This window comes from Chinchilla lanigera, unplaced genomic scaffold (genome assembly GCF_000276665.1).
Source record: "Chinchilla lanigera isolate Chin_1 unplaced genomic scaffold, ChiLan1.0 scaffold00080, whole genome shotgun sequence".
NCBI lineage: Eukaryota > Metazoa > Chordata > Mammalia > Rodentia > Chinchillidae > Chinchilla > Chinchilla lanigera.
This window is the reverse complement of record NW_004955481.1, coordinates 953,368-970,349: the sequence shown is the minus strand read 5'-3', so window position 1 is coordinate 970,349 and position 16,982 is coordinate 953,368. Positions and strand designations below refer to the sequence as shown.

The window sequence follows — 16,982 nt, the reverse complement described above, 5'->3', positions numbered from 1 at the left end:
ACCTTCTCCCTTCACCCCAAGCCATGTCTCTGCTAGGTCTGGATCAAGGGTCTTTCTCTATGCTTCTACAGTTCCCAACACACACCTCTCTAACATACTCCCAGTAATACAGTTGAATCTCATTATTTATAGACTGTGTATCTGTAAATTCACTGAATTCACTAAAACTCACTTGTAACCCCCAAATCAATATTCACAGTGCTTTTTGTGGTCATTCTTGACATACACAGAGCAGCAAAAAATTTGAGTCACTCAATGTACATGTTCCTAGCTAAGGTCAAATGAGGCAACTCTTCATGTTTCAGGTCATGTTCTTTTTGTGGTCTATTTAGCACTACATTTTTCACATTTTTGTACTTTTTGTTTGTGATTTTGTTGTTTAAAATGGCCCCAATAGCCAGGCATGGCAGCACATGCCTGTAATCTCAGTACTCAGAAGGCTGAGGCAGGAAGATCATGAATCTGAGGCCAGCCTGGACTACACAACAAGACCCTGTACCCAAATAAATGGCCCCTGAACATAGTGCAGCAATGCTGTCTAGTGTTCCCAAATACAAGAAGCTTGTGATGTGCCTTATGGAGAAAATAGGTATGTTAGATAAGCTTTGTTCAGATATGAGATACAGTTCTGTTGGACCTGAGCTCAATTACTCATGAATCAATAACATATACTAAATGAGTATATTTAAACAGAAAAACATGTAAAACAAAGTTATATACCAACTAGTTGACTAAAATGTGAGCAGAGGCTCAAAGGAACCAAACGATTTCCCTTAGGAGCAACAGGCCAATATTTGCTAAGTATCTGTAGCAACTTATGGAACATAACTGTCACAAATAACAAGAATCAACTGTATAGTAAAACAATGTTTATGTAGCCATTTCTTACACTAGACCAGAAGTTAGCAAACTAGGACCACAGGTCAAATTCAACCCACCAGTTGTCTTTGCAAATAGTTTTATGAAATACAGCTACGTTCATTCATTTATGTGTAGTCTATAGCTGCTTTAGCACTACAACGGTGTAGCTAAAACAGAAACCACATGGCCTACAATGCCTGAAATATTTACTATCAGGCCTTTCATGGCAAGTTGCTAACTTATGCACTAGATTCTAATCATGTTGTATTTATCTTTACAGTCCTAACACAAACCTGGCACAACAGAACACGTAACCTAAACTTTAGTCTGGTTAAGCACTGTGCCCAGAACATAACCTCCTACTCCCAAACCAGAGCAAGACCAAGGCGAAATAAGATATGAGAAATTCAAATAAGGCCAGAAAATAGGTAAGAGAAGCTACCTATTTTATTTTTTAATTAAAAAAAAAAAAAAGGGAAGCCAGGGATATAGCTCAGTGATTACTGTGCCAGCCTGGTAAGTGGAAGGTCCTGAATTCAATTCCTGCCACCAAAAAACAGAAAGTTCCCCCAAAAGGTTCAGGTCTTCCAAGGTGGGGCGTTTGGAGAGTGACTGAATCATGGGGGCACCTAACCCGTGAAACCATTGATAAGCTCATGGCTGTATGGGCTCTTAGGAGGTGGGGCCTAGTCTGAGGAATTAAGCCACAGGGGATATAACCTGGAAGGATATATCTCGTCACCAACTCTTTCTCTCTCTACCTCCCAGCGGCCATGACATGAGGATCTTTTCTCTTCCAAACCTTTCTGCCATGATGTTCTGCCTCCCCACAGGCCCAAGGTAATGAAGCCAGAAGCCAGACAAGCCCAGATTGAAAATATAAGACAAAATGTATTTTCTTTTTAAGTTGACTTCTCTCAGGTATTTCGCCATGGTGATGGAAAGCTAATGAACACAGCCGCTAAGGTACAAGCCAGACTGAATCTCAAACCACATTCAGAGAGGCCAAAAACAAAGAAGATTTAACAAGAGCTTAAATATTCGACGACATTTCCCTTCTCTAAAGACTTACTTTCCAAACACAGCACCAAGTATGTTGTGTGTACAATAGTCACAATGGGTTGAAGAAGCTACGAATGGCAAACCAAATCATTCCTGAACATGAGAACTCACTAAAGTTTCAGAGACAACATCTACCAACAATTCCCATTCTCACATGCTTAGTCTTGCCCAGCAGACAGATGCTGATAATTGAGCAATCAGATAAAAAAATCCTCAGCAGTGCTATCAAAGACCTTTGTGTATCCTTTCTGATACTGTAATATCCTTATTTAACTATCAGTAACAACTCATTTGCCAAGCAGTACTCCTTTGGCCTGATTTTCAAATGGAGGTAAAGCACATGTACTAAATAACAAATGCCCAGAACCCCAGAAAAACTGACACTGAGTCGCTTTGCTGGCAGGGGGAAGAGTTCAAATGTGAAATCTCAATAGGACGCTACTTGCCGTTGAGGTTGGCAATCCCTCCCAGGCCCGACGTTCAACTCAAACCACATCTCAATTCTGAAAACCAATAACCCACAAGCTATTCTCCTACAACCATTCAGAAACTCAGACAGAGAGAGACAGACAGACAGACAGACAGAGACAGTGACAAAGAGACGGAGACAGAGAGAGATCTCCAAAGCCCCACTTGGCAGGAAAAAAACAAAGTAGTTGGGTTATTATTATGATTACTAATAACTGCCTGAGCTTAACATTCTACCCACTCATGGATCTGAAATTTAGCCAGAAAACCTCTAGGAGATGCAAAGGAGCATTTCCTATTAAGGCTAATCATCCAAAAAGGGATAACTAATAAAAATAAGCAATTTTAAAATATTTAAATTACATAGATAGGCTGGGTGCACACCTGTAATACCAGCCCTCAGGAGTCTGAGGCATGAGAATCACTGTGAATTCAAGGCCAGTCTGGGTTACACAGTGAGACCCTGTTTCAAAACCCCTACACCCAAAAATTACATAGGTAAGTTAAACAAGTGACATGTATCTTTGTAATGAAATACAGAGCCATACAAAGAACGTACACGTTATGAAAAGGTATCTTTAGACAAGTGAAATAATTCTGCTACAATGTTCATTTTGAAAATGTGAATTTGGGGCTGGGGATTTAGCTCAGTGGTACAGCGCCTGCCTGGCAAGTGGAAGGTCGTGAGTTCGATTCTTGGTACTGGACAAAAAAAAAGAAAGAAAATGTGAATTTGTACCACTATGATCAATATATTAAGAAAGAATGTGAGCATAACCAAATTTTGTGTTGTCTTATGCATGATTTTGCTCATAAGAAATACTGGTGAAACAGAAAATGCTCACAGGTGAAATCAAGCCACATGGCAATATATAAAACACATGCATATACTGTAAACACTAACCTTAGTTTAACACAGGAACATACATTATGAACCATACCTAGCTACATCTGGTGTTATACATGCCCATTCAACTCCATGTAACCCTCCTTCTGTCCCCTCTGTATGACTAATATGCTGCAACCCTTCTAAAGCCCACTTCCATAGGCAAACTTCATGTCTTTTTCAATGTAAAATGCCATATTTAAAGTAGTATTTACATATTAGCCATTTAACATTTATAAATTTGTATAACTTTTTATTTATTCATTTATTTCTGTCTTTTTGAGACAGGGCTTCACTATGCATTTCAGGCTGGGCTTGAACTCACTCTGTAGCCCAAGCTGACCTCGAACTTGCAGTGATCCTCCTGCCTCAGCCTCCTGAGTGCTAGAATTATAGGCATGCGCTACCACGCCCAGCTATAAACCCATTTTTTGTTAAAAATATTATTTCAGCCAGGCATGATGGCATACGCCTGTAATCCCAGCACTCAGGAGGCTGAGGCAAGAGGACTACCATGAGTTTGAGGAGAGCATGGGGTACATAGTGAGTTCAAGGTCAGCCTGAACTACATAGTGAGACTCTGCCTCAAAAAAAATTATGTATATATGTATATGTATATATATATAAATAATTTTAAGGCTGGGTTGTAGGTCAGTGATAGAGACTTGCTCAGCATGTGCAAAACCCTGTGTTTGATCCCCAGTACCACCTAAAAGAGTTTTTTTCATATTTTTGTACGTATGTGTATGTACACATATAAATGCTTAGAAAAGACCTGGACAGCCAGGTGTGGTGGCGCATGCCTGTAAACCCAGCACTTGGGAGGACTGTTGTGAGTTCAAGGCCAGCCTGGGCTACAAAGTGATTTTAAGACCAGCCTGAACTGTATAGTAAGACACTGTCTCAAAAAGACCAAGAAAGGGGCTGGGGATTTAGCTCAGTGGGACAGCGCCTGGCTGGCAAGCGCAAGGTCGTGAGTTTGATTCCTGGTACTGGAAGAAAAAAAAAAAAAAAGAAAAAAGGCCAATAAAAAATAAGAAAATGTCTGGACAGACATCAATCAAATACTTCACAATGTGGTCTATGAAGGCAGGAACACAAACAACTTCCACTTTATATACATGTCTTGAAATTGGTATAACTTCTCCAACTGAAAAAATTCTCCTCACAAACAAACACATTTGTTCCAATGTGAAAAATACTGGGAAGAGTGATCATTACACATACATGATTATGTCATCTTCCAATTGAAAATCCTTAATATTGTACTTGATATCTAAACTTCTCAATATTTCTGGAAGGATCTGGCCCTTACTACCTCATTGTTTTTCTCCTATTTGTATAATCAACTGAGATTTACTTAGAATCTACTATATGGAGGCACTAGGGACAAAGCAGTTATCAGAGTAAATGTGACCCTACTTTCTAGGAGTCTTTAATCTAGCAAGGGAGAGACCTTAAGCAACAATGAAACTACACTAAAATCACTGAACTAGGAATGTGGTATTACAAAGGAGAAACAGCCAGTCCTGGGATCAGGAAAATCATCTCTGAAAAAAAGATATTTAGGCTGAGAACTGAAAGATAAACAAGAATGAAACTAAGAAAGGCAGAACTAGTGAGAAGAAGGGACTATGGACAGAAAATATACAACAGCCAGAGGCCAGAGAAGAGCTTGGACCTTTAAGGAAGAGGTCAGTGCAGCACTGGAACACAAGGAAGAGAGGTATAAGATTAGAAGTAGCAGTGACCAGATCAAGTGGGGTCCAGTAGACTATATAAAGGATTTTGGACTGAGTCTAAAATCAAACAGAAACTAAAGACTTTCAAGACCAAAGTGACATAACCAGAAATGTGTATTCTGAAGCTCACTTGGGTTACTTCTAAAATGAAGGGTCTGAGGACAAGGAATAAATGTGGGAAGACCATGACGAACTTCTTTCAAGAGTACACGGATTACTAAAACGGTAGCCTGGATTGCTGATGGCAATGAGAAAAAGATGAATGGAAAGAAGTGGACAGCTTCAGGTTATGCTTAAAAGGTAAGATTCTGCTGGGTATGGTGGCATACACCTATATTCCCAGCACTTGGAAGGCCAAGGCAGAAGAACTGCCATTAGTTCAAGGACTGCCTGAACTACATGGCAAGACCCTGTCTCAAAACAAAACAAAACAAAAAAACAAAAACAAAACAAAGCTAAAAGAAAAAATAAAGCCAAGCATGGTGGTGCAAACCTATAATCCCAGCACTCGGGAGTTTGAGGTAGGAGGATCATTGCGAGTTCGAGGCCAGTCTGAGCTACAAAGTGAGTTGAAGACCAGCCTGAACTGCATAGTGACACCCTGTCTCAAAAAAAGACAATCAATCAATCAATTAAATAAAAAGGTAGATTTAACAGCACTTAATACTGACTCAATGTGGGAACATAGGAAAGAACAAGGTAAAGGATGACTCAAGTCTCTAGCAAGAGCACATCTCACATCTTAGTCTGCAGCTACACTAAACTATTTATAGTTTTCTGAGCCTCTATGCTTCTCTCAAGCTCTCCTGCCTTAGTGTAGAAATGCCCTTATATTTCAGCTGCAAAATGCTACCTCACCACAGCCTTCTCTAAGGATGCCAGATCAGGTGCTCTAACTGCCTGCTCCCACAGCCTCTTATGCTTTCCTCTGTCATAGCACTTGCCTCACTACATCGCAATCAAATACAATCTTGCATTGCTTAATTGTGGACATATGTTCCAAGAAGTCCACTCGTAGGTAATTTCATCATTATGCAAACATCAGAATATACTTACCGCAAACACAGACAGCGTCAGCATAAGTAGGCAATACAGTCACATGAGGCCACCATACCATGCAACACATATATGGTCTGTCACTGACTGAAATGCTATATGGCACACAATGCATTTGTTTGTTTCTGTTTTCTCCACATGACAAAGTGCTTCTAGGGTTAAAGACTGTGTTTCATTGTTTTAATCTTTGTACTTTTGATGCCTATCTCTCATCATTCCATGTGTTTTTGGAACAGAAAAAAACCAAGCTACCTGGGCATCGTGGCACATGCTTAGAATCCCAGCACTCTGGGAGGCTGAGGTGTAAGGTCTACAAGTTCAAGTCCAGCCTAGGCAACTTAGCAACACTCTGTCTCAAAAGAAAAGAATTTTAAAAGGCATTGGGGAGGTAGCTCAGTATAAAGGCCCTGATTTCAATCCCCAGCACCAGGGGAAAACAAAAGAAAAAAAGAGCGGAGTAGTTTGAGCCTATTGCAAGAAAGAGAAAACTATAGGAGTTGACTGGGGCCTGAGAAAGCAAATAAAAACAGCAGTGTACTTTCATTACTGGATAAAAGAAAGGGTATAAAACTGCAGACTTCTTTCTCAAGTACTGGCAGCCTACAAATAACTCTAACTAACTTTCTTTCTTTTTCTTTCTTTTCTTCCTCTCTCTCTCTCTCTAACTTCTTTCTCTCTCTCTCTCTGTCTCTCTCTGTCTCTCCCTGTCTCTTTCTCTCTCTGTCTCTCTCTCTCTCTCTCTCTTTCTTTCTTTCTTTCTTTGAGACAGGGTCTCGGTCTTGAACTTGCAACAATCCTCCTGCCTCAGCCTCACGAGTGCAGGGACCACAGGCATGCACCACCACGCCCAGCTTAGAAGATAAATTTAAAAGAAATAAAGGGAAAAAAGTTTTTCCAAGGTGATATATGGGCTAAAAAATATATAAACAATTTCACAAACAGTTTAGAAAACAAACTCGCATAACTGACCCAATATATGTCTCCAATTACTTTGAATTTTTTACTAAGAAGATAATTCACATATTACTTGAATAATCAAAACAAAAAAAACTAATGGGCACAATAATAGTTTACATGTTGAAAATGCCTTTCCTAGCCTTCTGTGTGGCTCACACATCTAATTCCAACACTCTGGGAGGCTGAGACAAGAGGATTCCAAGTTCAAGCCTAGCATAGGAAATTTAGCAAATTAAAAAGATCCTGTCCCGAAACAAAAAAGCCAGGCATGGGGGTGCACACCTGTAACCCCAGGACTTGGGAGGCTCAGGCAGGAGAATCATTGTGAGTTCAAGGTCAGTCTGAACTGCATGGCAATACCCTGTCTCAAAAGGAAAAAAAAAAGAGAGAAAACGATGTACACAATAAAAATAAGCATATTATCTTTTTTCTTTTTGGCAGTGCTAGAGATTCAATTCAGGGCCTTGTGCATGTGAGGCAAGTGCTGAAACACTAAGCCACATCCCCAGCCCTAACATACATTTCTTTAAAATAAATAAGCTGGGTGTGGTGGGGCAGCACTTTGTGATGGTAAGGCAGATGGATCACAAGATTGAGCCCAGTCTGGGCAACTTAGCGATTTAGTGAGACCCTGTCTCTAAATTAAAAAAAAATTTTAAAAGGCTGAAGATGTAGCTCAGAGCCAAGGCGTTGGGTTAAATCCCCAGTACAATACACACACACACACACACACACACACACACACACACACACACATATACCTCTAATGGAAAAAAGAGCACTATAAAAGATTACTTATAGCCTCTATGAGGAATGTTCATTAACTTTGACGCCAACATTAAAGAAAGTTACAAAATACTTTCTCAAATTGTTCTTTTAGCCAGGCGTGGTGGCACACGCCTGTAATCCCAGCCCTCTGGAGGCTGAGGCAGGAGGATCGTTGTGAGTTCGAGACCAGTCTGGGCTACAAAGTGAGCTCAAGGCCAGCCTGAACTGCATAGTGAGACCCTGTCTCAAAAGAAAAAAAAAAAAGTCAAATTGTTCTTTTGGTGCTTTCATTTTGAAAACAGTTGGAGCATGTAGCTAATCCAGTAAGACAATTTATTTCTATCTAAACGGGCTTCCAGGTTAGGGGTGTAATAGCCAAACTAGCAGAGGGCAGCAACAAGAGATTCTACCATAGCAATGACCCGATACATCTTAAGATACTGTTATAGGGCTGGGGATTTAGCTCAGCGGCACGGTGCCTGTCTGGCAAGCAAGAGGTTGTGAGTTTGATTCCCGGTACTGGAAACAAACAAACAAGAGATTCCATTTGGGGCTGGGGATTTAGCTCAGCGGCATAGCGCCTGCCTGGCAAGCACAAGGTCGTGAGTTTGATTCCTGGTACCGGAAAAAAAAACAAAAAAAAAGAAAAAAAAAAAAGATACTGTTATAACACACACAGACAGTGCTATGTGCAGTGCCATGTACATGGTGGTAGGTACAAAGTTGGTAGTTTCATTTACCAGTAATTACTGCTTTCCAGCCTCCAACTTTCAAGAAAGAAAAAAATGCCCACTCTCTTTTTCATCCTATAATACCTATAAGTTTACCTGTGTCCCCAGGTATATCTCAGGTTTATATTTTCCCTCAGGCTTAAAAAAGGGATCTCTCGCCCTCTATCAGGCCAATTTGTCTGGATCTTACTCTTCTCCCACCCAATACAAGGGTCTTCTTTCTTACACCTTCCACTTTTTTATCATTGTACGTTTTTACCTCAAACTGACCAGCTCTCATGGTTTCGTTACCATCTATAAGAAGATACCTACAAAAATCTTCATCTTGGTCCTAAAGTATTCTCCTTAGCTTCAGAAACTTGTTAGCCTCTGAATTAAATCTGCTTCAGTGTCACACAAGATCAATTCAATAGGTCTAAAACTAAACTCATCAAAAAAAGAAAATCTAAAATTAAATTTATCATCTTTCAGGGACCGGGGATTTAGCTCAGCGGCACAGCACCTGCCTGGCAAGTGCAAGGTTGTGAGTTTGATTCCCGGTACCGGGGAAAAAAATAAATAAATAAATTAATTAATTAATTAATTTATCATCTTTCTCCTAAAAACCAGCTCCACCTTTGTTCCCTGTTTCAGGAAATGGACCATCATCTACCCAGTTTCCAAATCAGAAACATTTGTGTCATTCTTGATTCCCCCTTTTCTCTGAGCTTTCCATATCCAATCAAGTCCTTTGGATTCTACCTTATTAATATACCTTATAACTGTTCACTTTTCCCTACCTCTAAAGCCACTTCTTGGCTCAAGTTCTTTTTACATGAATTATATACAAGGCACAATAAATCAGCAACTACAAATTTCCAACTCCTGTGTGCTCTCTCTCTAGCCTCAGGTCTTTGTATGCTATTTCCTTTGCCTGAGATCTTTACCATGCTTCTTTCCCTTCTCTTCTAGATAACTTTTATTCATTCTTTATACTTCATCTGACCAGTGGCTACTTTAGTCCCATGGCCATGTGCTCCCTTAAAATTTGCTATGTTCCCCACAACAAACTGCACTGTACTCTAACTATCTATTCACCTTCTGTGTCTTCCACTAGAATGCCTGCCCTGAGAGCAAGGGGAGATCTAGATACAGTGTTCAGTAATTATTTGTGCAAATGAAGAGGAGAAGAAATCTTTCATGTAGGCCTCTGATCTACTGGGGTTTTTCTTTGTTTTTTTTGTTGTTTTTTGGTTTTTTTCTGGTACCAGAAATCAAACTCACAACCTTGCACTTGCCAGGCAGGCGCTGTGCTGCTGAGCTAAATCCCCAGCCCTGGATCTACTGTTGTTTCTTCTGGCTTTGAGGAAACAGTCCAAACCCTAAGAAAGTAACTTATAAAAGGCTGTTCAGGGGCTGGGGATTTAGTTCAGAGGCACAGCACCTGCCTGGCAAGCGCAAGGTTGTGAGTTTGATTCCCAGTACTGGAAATCCCCCCACCTCCCCCCCAAAAAAAAAAGGCTGTTCACAAACCAGACTACCAACTTTCCCATGATGCTTTAGCCCATTCTTTAAATAATGTATAAGGTCAAAAAGCACACAAATAAATAAACAGGTAGACAGAGAGTCAGTTAACCAAGAGGGCAAAGTTAAGTACAAAATCCTGAAAAATCCTAATGCATCATATTGGTCATGCGCAACTGAAAGCAGCAGAAAAATTCTAATCCATTTACTAAATTCTACAGTGCCACATAGTGGTGACAGAGGGAAGTGTACAATAAAAATAAAGGACTATAAATAAGAGGACTTTAGAGAACCTTACGCGGTTGAGTAGGAAGCACATACAGAATGCCTCACAATTGTATGAACCAGAATACCCACGTTTAAAGGACTAGTTTGGTTCACCGCTTCATTTTCAGGAACTTACATCACTGGGGCTCAGGTTGCCCAGCCCATTCTCCTGCTCGGAAATCTTCCCAGATTCAGTTCCCTGGGAAGACCGGGGATGGGATGGATGAATCCAGATCTCCAAACGAGTGGTGTCATCTCCAACATGCCGGAAGGTAGACTTCTTTCCTTTTCGCCACTGGTCAGGATTTAGTTCAAACTCTTCATGCTGTTTCTTTTCCATTTGTTCTGCCTGTACACCATACAGACACAGAAGCTCAGAATCTCCCGGGATTCAGCTAACAATTAAAGGGCCCTCACATCTATGTTTTTTAACTAAGGACTATTAAAAAATAAAAATACTGTAAAGATTTTGCTACAGTAACAAAGTAGCAAAGTATCATCCACTTTGCCTGACAGAAATTAGTAACTCTGTGATCTAGATGCTGTGGAACATGTACCCCTAAAGGCCACTAAAAGCTCTACTGAAGATCAGTTTTGCTCTGCACAATGGCTGCATCAGCACAGCTAGATGGGATCACATGAGGATATTAATCATTCCCTTGAGGACATTAGTTATTTCTGTGAAGACACAGATGCACAAGGGGAAAAGTATTCTAGGAAGGAATAATTCTGCCTGCACCCCACTCACCTTTCGTTTGGTCTCTTCAAACAAGCTCATTAGACTCTCCTTGGCAGTCAGGATAGGGTTGCTGGCAGCTAAACTGCGCATATAGTAATATACAGCATCAAGCTTCCTCCTCTGCAAAGAGTCCAGAGACATTCAGTCAACCGATTTTCTTCCAGACACCAGCATGATACAGCTGGCCCAGGAAACCCCATTATCTCTCCCAGGCTGTCTCTCCTAAGCTGTAAGGAATTCCAGTAAATCAGAATGCTCTTTATGGAAGATGCCATGGCAATTACATCAAGCTCAAACCTGCGATTCTCCTGCCTTAGTTTACCAGAGTACTAAGAGTACAAGAGTGCACCATCACACCTGGCACAGAATGTACATTTAAAAATGAAGTTGGTATGAGTCTTTCTTCCTTAAACAAAAAATAAAATAAAATGAAGCCAGGTGTGATTGTGCATCCCTGTAATCCCAGCACTCAGGCAGCTGAGTCAGGAGGAGCAGTGAATTTAAGGCCACTGAATTTAAGGTCTACAGAGCAAGACATATCTCAAAAAAGAAAAACAAGGTGGAGGGGGATAAGGGCTGGGAATATAGATTAGTGGTATAGTGTTTATCTAACACATACGAGGCCCTGAGTTCAACTCCAAACATTGTAAAAACAGTTAAAAGCTGGCCACGGTGGGAGGCTGAGGCAGGAGGGCTGACTTGAGTTCAAGGCCAGCCTGAACTACATAGTGAGATCCTGTCTCAAAAGGGGATGGTGGTACAAAGGTACAATGATAAGTACTGTGTTACTTTTTTTCTGGCAGGGCATGATAGTGCACACCTGTAATCCTATCATTTAGGAGGCTGAGCAGGATGATCACAATTCAAGCTCAGCCTGCACAACTCAATGACACCACATCTCAAAATAAAAAATAAGGAGGATAAATAAGGCTGGTAATATAGCTCAGGGAGAAGTTCAATCTCCAGTAGCACCAAAAAAAATTTTTTTTGAGATAGGGTCTCACTATATAGTTGAGCCTGGCCTTAAACTCACAGTAGTCCTCTTGCCTCAGCCTCCTGAGTGCTGGGATTATAGGCATGTGCCACCAGACCTGGCTTAAAAGTTTAATTGTTTCCAGTAAGCAACATATTCAAACAGAAATTTTTCCATACGGAAAATAAGTACATTATAAGATATACATCATTAGTCAATAGGGAAATGCAAAATGAAACCACAACACAATATAACTTTATACTCACTAGGTTTGTGGATATGTAAAGTTTATATAGAAAGAAAAAAGATCCAGAATACCCAACACAACACTGAAGAACAAAGGTGAAGAATGACAGTACCTGAATGAAGATATACTCTAAAGCTACAGTAATCAAGACAGGGTACTGCTGCCAGAGACTATAAAAACAGATCAATAGACCAGAATGCAGAACTCAGAAATAATACAATCAGAAAGTATAATCAATTGATCTTTCATAAAAAAGCATGGCAATTCAATGAAGAAAGGACAGCCTTTTTAAAAAATGGAGCTGGAACAACCAGACATTCAAATATAAAATAATAAATCTACACAGAGACTTTACACCTTTCACAAAATTAAGTTAAGGCTAGGCTCAGTGGCACACACGTATAATTCTAGCTACTTGGAAGGCTAAGGGAGGAGGATGATGAATTTGAGGCCAGCCTAGACAACTTAGCAAGACCTTATCTCTAGAGATGTAGCTCAGCTGTAGAGGGCTTGCCTAGCATGTGTGAGGTTCTGGGTTCAATCCCCAAGACTGCAAAAAACCAACAAAAAAACCCTCTCAATAATAAGCAAAAAGAAAGTCATTTTTAAATTGGGCAAAAGATCTGAATAAATATCTCACCATAGATGTCACTGTCATTAGGAAACTACAAATTAAAACAATGAGATTATCTGGGCATGGTGGCACCCAACTATAATTCCACTACTCTGGGAGACTGAGGCAGGAGAGCCAGCCCACCCTGAGCGATCTGGTGAGATCCGATATTCCTATGTAGTTTAGTGCAAAGTCCTGGATCAATCCTCAGTACTAGAAGAAAAAAAAGATCCACCTGCTGGGGGTTGTGGCACATACCAGCACTTGGAAGGCTGAGGCAAGAGGACTGCCATGAGTTGGAGGCCAGCCTGGGCTACATAATGAGTTCAAGACCAGTTTGAACTATAGAATGAGACCCTGTCTCAAAAAAAAAAAAAAAAAAAAGCCAGGTGTGGTGATTATAGGCACATGCCTGTAATTCCAGTACTCCGGAGCTAAGGCAGGAGGATAGCTATAGGTTTGAGGCCCGTCTGGAGTACACAATGAGACCCTGTCTCAAAAGAAAAGGGGAACCCCCCCACAACAGATGCATACACACACACACACATATAATCTCCATATATCCATTACACACCTATCAGAATAGCAAAATTACAGGCTAAGTATTTAACTCAGTGGTAGCAAAATTACAGGCTAAGTATTTAACTCACCTGACTAATACACACAATGCCCAGAGTTCAATCCCCAGCACTAAAACAAGAAAAGGCAAAAATCCAAAGCATTGCTTACCCTAAATGCTCATGAAATTTTTTCACTCTTTTTTACTGTTTGTAGGAATGAAAAATAGTACAAGCCCTTGGGAAAAAATCTTTGATAGTCTGTTACAAAGTTAAACATACTCTTACCATATGATCTAGCAACTGTATGATTTCAAAACTTATCTCCACACAAAAACCTGCACATAGATATTTATAGAAGCTTTATTAATAACTGCAGAAACCTGGAAGCATCCAAAATGCCCTTCAATAGTGAATACCCATATAATGGAATGGGCACACATATAATGGAATATTATTCAGAAATAAAAAGAAGTAGGCTATCAAGTCACAAAAAGAACCTTAAATGTATATTGCTAACTGAAAGAACCCAATCTGAAAAGGCTACATACTACGTAATTCCAACTATATAACGCAGAAAACGCAACACTCTAGAAACAATAAAAAAAGATTAGTGGTTGCCAGAGGTTCTGAAGAAGGCTATTCTTAAGGTAGTAAAATTATTCTGTATGATAGTATAATGGTGAACATATGTCACTATGCAAACGTCAAAACTGTTATGGCTTGTGTCTAGAAGGCACCCCCCCAACAAAGGCTCAGGTGGTCACAGGTGGGGCTTTTCAGAGGTGGCCAGATCTACAGTGTGTGATGCTGGGATCTAGGCTGTGTGATTACTAAATTAGTCCACTGATTGGTCTGGCATACTTCTCGGTGAGGATAATGGGAAGGCCCACCCTAGGTGTGAGTGCTACCTGCTCTAAGAGCATGTAGCTTGGATAAACTATAAGGGACAGAAAAAGGATTGCTGTTGTTGCTTGCTGCTTCACTACTTTGCTCCTCTGCTGCCTTTTGCCTGCCATGAACTGTTTCTCCTCTGCCACAGCACCCTGCCTTGGAGCAAGCCAACTATGAACTGAAACTTCTATAAACTATAAGCCATGATAAACCTTTCCTCCTTTAACTTTGGGTATCAGGTATTTTGTTTCAACAATGACAAAAGTAACTAATACAAAAACCTACAGAATGTATAATGTATCAATTTTGGCTCATCAAATTTTTTTTTGTACTGGAAATCGAACTGAGGACCTTGCACTTGGCAAGCAAGGCACTGTGCAGCTGAGCTATATCCCTGGCTCATCAATTTTAACAAATGTACCCCAATGCAAGATGTTTTCGCTTTGTTTTTAGTTCTTTGAGACAAGGTCTTGCTGTATAATCCAGGCTGGTCTTGAACTCATTATGTAATCTAGGTTATGGGTATCCTTGAACTCGTGGTGACTGTCCTGCCTCAGTCTCCCAAGCACACCACCACACCCAGGGGCAAGATGTTAATAGCAGGACAGAAGAAGTAGAAGTATAGTGGAAATTTATGCTCAATTTTTCTATAAATCTAAAACTGTGTCCCAAAATCAATTTTATTAATTTAAAAAGTCCCCAAGTGGACTAAAGAACTAGCCTCCCAGGGCCAGGGATATAGCTCAACGGCATGGTGCCTGCCTGGCAAACTCAAGGTCCTGAGTTTGATTCCCAGTACCAAAAAAAAAAAAAAGAACTAGCCTCCTAAACAAGATACTACTTTACATGTGCTGAGTTGGTCATAAAAAAAAAAAATAAATAAATAAAGGGAAATAACAAATGTTGGCAAGAATACAGAAAAGGCAGATGTGGTGGTACATGCCTATAATCCCGGCTACTTCGGGGAGCTAACTCAGGAGGATCTCAAGTTTGAGGTTAGTCTGCGTAACTTCAGGAGATCTTATCTCAATTTAAAAAAGGATGAGGCTATAGCCCAGTGATAGGGGCACCCCTGGATTCAATCACCGGCACTAAAAGAAAAAAAGGCGAAAAACTGAACGCCTTATACATTGCTGGTAAGAATGTAAAAGGGGCCAGGGTATAGCTCAGCAGCATGGCACCTGCCTGACAAGCTTAAGGTCCTGAGTTTGATTCCCAGTTCCAAAAAAGAAAATGCCACAATGTAAAGTGGCAGTCACTAGGGAAAAGAATTTAGCAATCTCTTAAAAAGAAAAACAAAATTAAACGTAGAATTACCATATGACCCAGCAATGCTACTCCAACAAAAATAAAAATAGGTATTCAAATACTTGTACATCTCAGTAACACTACTCACCATAGCTAAAAGATGGGAATAACTCAAATGTCCATCAATAATGAATTAACAAACAAAATGTACTAGGTATGTAACCACATGATAAAATATTATTCAGCCATAAAAATGAAGTAAACAGGATACAGAGGGGCAGGCATTTATTTATTTATTTATTTTTTGGTACCTGGAATCAAACTCATGACCTCAGGCTTGCCAGGTAAGCACTTACGCCGCTGCGCTATATCCCTGGCCCGGGGTAGGCATTTAATTCCAGCTGTTTGAGAGGCTGAGGCAGGACAATCACAAGCTCAAGTTCAACCTGGGTGACCTAACAAGACTGCCTCAAAATTAAAAGGGCTGGGATGTAGTTCAGTGATAGAAGTCTTTCTTAGCATATGCGAGGTCCTGAGTCTGACCTTCAGTAACAACACACCTACTGACACATGCCAGCTACAATTTGGAAGAACTTTGAACAATTTATGCTAAATGAAAGAAGCCAGACCCAGAAGGTCAAGGGTTATATGACTGCATTTATATGAAACATCCGGAATTGGTACACGTGCACAGAGAGAACTCAGACAAATGGGTTGCCCTAGGTACAGGGAGAAATAGGCAGTAACAAGTGAAGAGTTTCGTTTTTTCCCAAGGGTAATGAAAATGTCTCAGAACTAGATAAAGGTGCCAGGTGTGGTGGTGCATACCTCTAATCCCAGCACTGAGGAGGCTGAGGTAGGAGGCTTGCTATGAGTTTGAGGCCAGCCTGAATTGTATAGCGGAACCCTATCTCAAAAAGACCAACAAAACACAAAACTAGCTAGAGATGATGGTCAATTATACTTTCCTAATTAACAAGAAAGCTTACATTTCATTAAAAAATTACAAAGAAAAGGTAGGGGAAAAAAGGCAAGGAAAAAGAATAAGGAGAAGGTGGCTAAGGGGAAAGGGGAAAGAAAAGTAATGCTACAAAGAGGCGGAAAAAAATCTCAAATACCCATCACAAAGAAAATAAGACAGGTGTTAAAAAAAGGAGACCCAAGGGGCTGGGGATTTAGCTCAGCGGCAAAGCGCCTGCCTGGCAAGCGCAAGGTCGTGAGTTCGGTTCCCGGTACCGGAGAAAAACCAAAAAATAAAAAAATAAAAAAAAAAAAGGAGACTCAACAGATACGGAAGAAAGTGCTTCATTAAGCCACATTACTTAATCAATTATACTATTTCAATCCGTAATTAGGAACTCCTTTAAATCTTTTATGGAACAAGGGGGAATATACATATGAAACTCAAAT

General features: G+C 40.3%; 1 protein-coding gene across 4 annotated transcripts in view; it reads right to left on the bottom strand.

The window, feature by feature from the left end:
- The window catches only part of Smg6 (SMG6 nonsense mediated mRNA decay factor), a 237,958-nt gene that overhangs the window by 207,649 nt on the left and 13,327 nt on the right, over positions 1–16,982 (bottom strand). For all 4 annotated transcript variants that reach the window (XM_005402587.2, XM_013503361.1, XM_005402585.2 and 1 more), the window contains 2 exons: positions 11,050–11,160; positions 10,438–10,650 (listed from right to left, as the gene is read on the bottom strand). In XM_005402587.2, the coding sequence (XP_005402644.1) occupies positions 10,438–10,650; positions 11,050–11,160 (324 nt within the window). The remainder of the gene's footprint in view (positions 1–10,437; positions 10,651–11,049; positions 11,161–16,982) is intronic.